General features: G+C 42.3%; 1 protein-coding gene across 2 annotated transcripts in view; it reads right to left on the bottom strand.

Annotated features, from left to right (window-relative positions):
- Window positions 1-1294: 1294 nt before the first annotated feature.
- Window positions 1295-2212, bottom strand: part of LOC119338285 (CBS domain-containing protein CBSX2, chloroplastic-like) — a 5303-nt gene continuing 4385 nt past the window's right edge. Inside the window, exons 4-5 of one of the 2 annotated variants that reach the window (XM_037610579.1) lie at window positions 1713-1781; window positions 1295-1627 (exon numbers count right to left, since the gene is read on the bottom strand). In XM_037610579.1, the coding sequence (XP_037466476.1) occupies window positions 1547-1627; window positions 1713-1781 (150 nt within the window). In that variant the 3' untranslated portion in view covers window positions 1295-1546. The remainder of the gene's footprint in view (window positions 1628-1712; window positions 1782-2212) is intronic. The other variant, XM_037610578.1, reaches the window with a different exon arrangement.

Genomic DNA, 2212 nt, shown 5'->3' with positions numbered 1-2212 from the left:
GCCCCTATTGCTATACATACTGAACCGATTACTAGAGCTCGCGCACGCCAATTGAATTACCAGGTACTTCCGTTTCTTGGTAACAATTCTATTGTTCATGAGAATATGATGTTGCCTAAATTGGATACATTTGTGTTGATTACTAATGAAGGGTCTAGCATGGACAAGAGGGATGAACACCGAAGCAGGATCAAGCATGGAGATGAAGGCGTGCGCGAAGGGAACCAGAACGGCGTTTCTAGTGCATATGTCAACACTTTGAAGCCTCCGTGATGACATACAAGGACATGGACGAAATATACAAGATGCCCCTTCATAAATTTCTTCCATAGCTTATTTTAGGTGCGCCACCTTATTTTTGGGCCAAGCCCATGTAATTTCGAAATACAACCTCTTAGGCCGTTTTTAGAGTCCGTATGTGTGGGGAAACAGAATTAGGGTTGGTTTCGGGCCCCTCCTCCGAGGGGTCATGAAATTCCCCCCTATTCCTCCATATATACAGCCTTTAGGGCGTCGTTTAGACTTTTGGGATTTGTTTAGTTAAAAGTTAGCCATTGCAACTTCGTGTACTTCGTTTGTGTCCAACGACCAGACCAAGACCGCTTTCGGATCCTCACTTTTATCAATACTTCACATATATTCGCAATATTCAGATTGCATTATCATATTCTTGCTTGTTGTTCGATTGCATACAGGAATAGACCTTTGTGGTCAGGCTGATCGTGCTTCCGGCATCGTCAGTAACCTCAGAAGATTGGTTTAGCGATTGCTAAGGCGCAATGTCGTGCACGTTTGTAGTCGAGTCATCTCCACCAAATCGATAGTTATCATCTCATCGAAAGATCGGGACACCCTCGCCTCTATCAGATTTGAAGAAGAATATCTCTCAAGACCTCCTTATTAAATAGAGATTGGAGAACTACCCTTGTTACTTGTTATTTTCACCGGTTCTTGAATCCAAGATGCACCTCTTGTGTTGGCCGGAGGTTTGAGGAGTACTTGGTGTGGACCTTGTCCAATAGCGTTATTCTCTTGTGTTTCCTCCGAATTTGTGCCTTGTTCTTATGTTACTTCTCAAATCCACCTCCGATTCGTGAACGGGCCACCCTTGCGGTCTTGCCCCGTATCAGGAGATGTTGTGCAAGCCCTGGCAGTGGTAGGAGGGCTTGGGAGAAGGTCTAGCCCATTCCTGTTGTGATTGTAAGGGCATAGTCTGCATCAAGCCCAAGTTCATATGGCTGCCAAACCAAGGTGGCTATCAAGCGCAAATCCGTTTCCACCACCGCCAGTCTGATTTGACTGAGCCCAAGCCTATCATTCCCTTTCACAAAAGTAAATAAATTGTTCTACACCTTTGTATCTCGCAGCTGGCAATAGCAAGTAATTTTTATTTGAGCTCTCCAATCCTACATGTCATCCCACATCCAGTGACAAACTACCTCTACAACTTGTGTGTATGCGTATGCGCGTGTGTGCGTGCGTGTGCATGTGAGGGAGGGGGTGGTCCTAAAGGTAGATGCATAACCATGCGACACAATTAAGTCTATTATCCGTCCAAGCCTTTCAAAATGTACTTTCCAAGTGCTGTCCACCTCAGGAAATATGTCAGCCTCAGCTTGTCCATTTCCTAAAGGAAAAGAAATTGAAACGTTAATCAATGCAAGACAGCTGATAATATGGACAAAATATTGTATAAACAAGGTGAAACTTACACAGCAATTCCAAACAATACCTGATATCGAGTCCAGTGCTAACAGATCATAATCTGAGACCACACCAACCTGTTGTATGAAATAAATTGCAGCACGAGTGAATACTGTGCTTAAAAAATGACGTATATTAACACTGCGTACAAGAACATCATGATATTAAAGCTCTATGAAAATCTACAGATTAATACCAGGGACAACATAGGTTAAGTCAATGGGATACTGGGATATACATGCTTTCAGAGTTCATGTTCATTCCACAGAACAGGAACTAAACATCTAATGGAAAAGACATTTTCCAGGTAAATGTCTCCTACTGAATATCAATATTTAGAACTTCCTTAAGCCTTAACATACATTCAGAGTCAGAACTGAACATGAAGATATCAACCCTGTAGTTATATTACAGGTTAATGGTAGTAATTAGCAAGAACATGAAATGTGCCAGCAGAAGAGGAGCTAACAAAGATGAAAGTTTAATTTCTATATGCTCGCTTTTTTCT

This window comes from Triticum dicoccoides, chromosome 7B (genome assembly GCF_002162155.2).
Source record: "Triticum dicoccoides isolate Atlit2015 ecotype Zavitan chromosome 7B, WEW_v2.0, whole genome shotgun sequence".
NCBI classification, from domain to species: domain Eukaryota; kingdom Viridiplantae; phylum Streptophyta; class Magnoliopsida; order Poales; family Poaceae; genus Triticum; species Triticum dicoccoides.
Note: the sequence above shows the minus strand (reverse complement) of the source record. Positions and strands in the feature narration are given on the sequence as shown.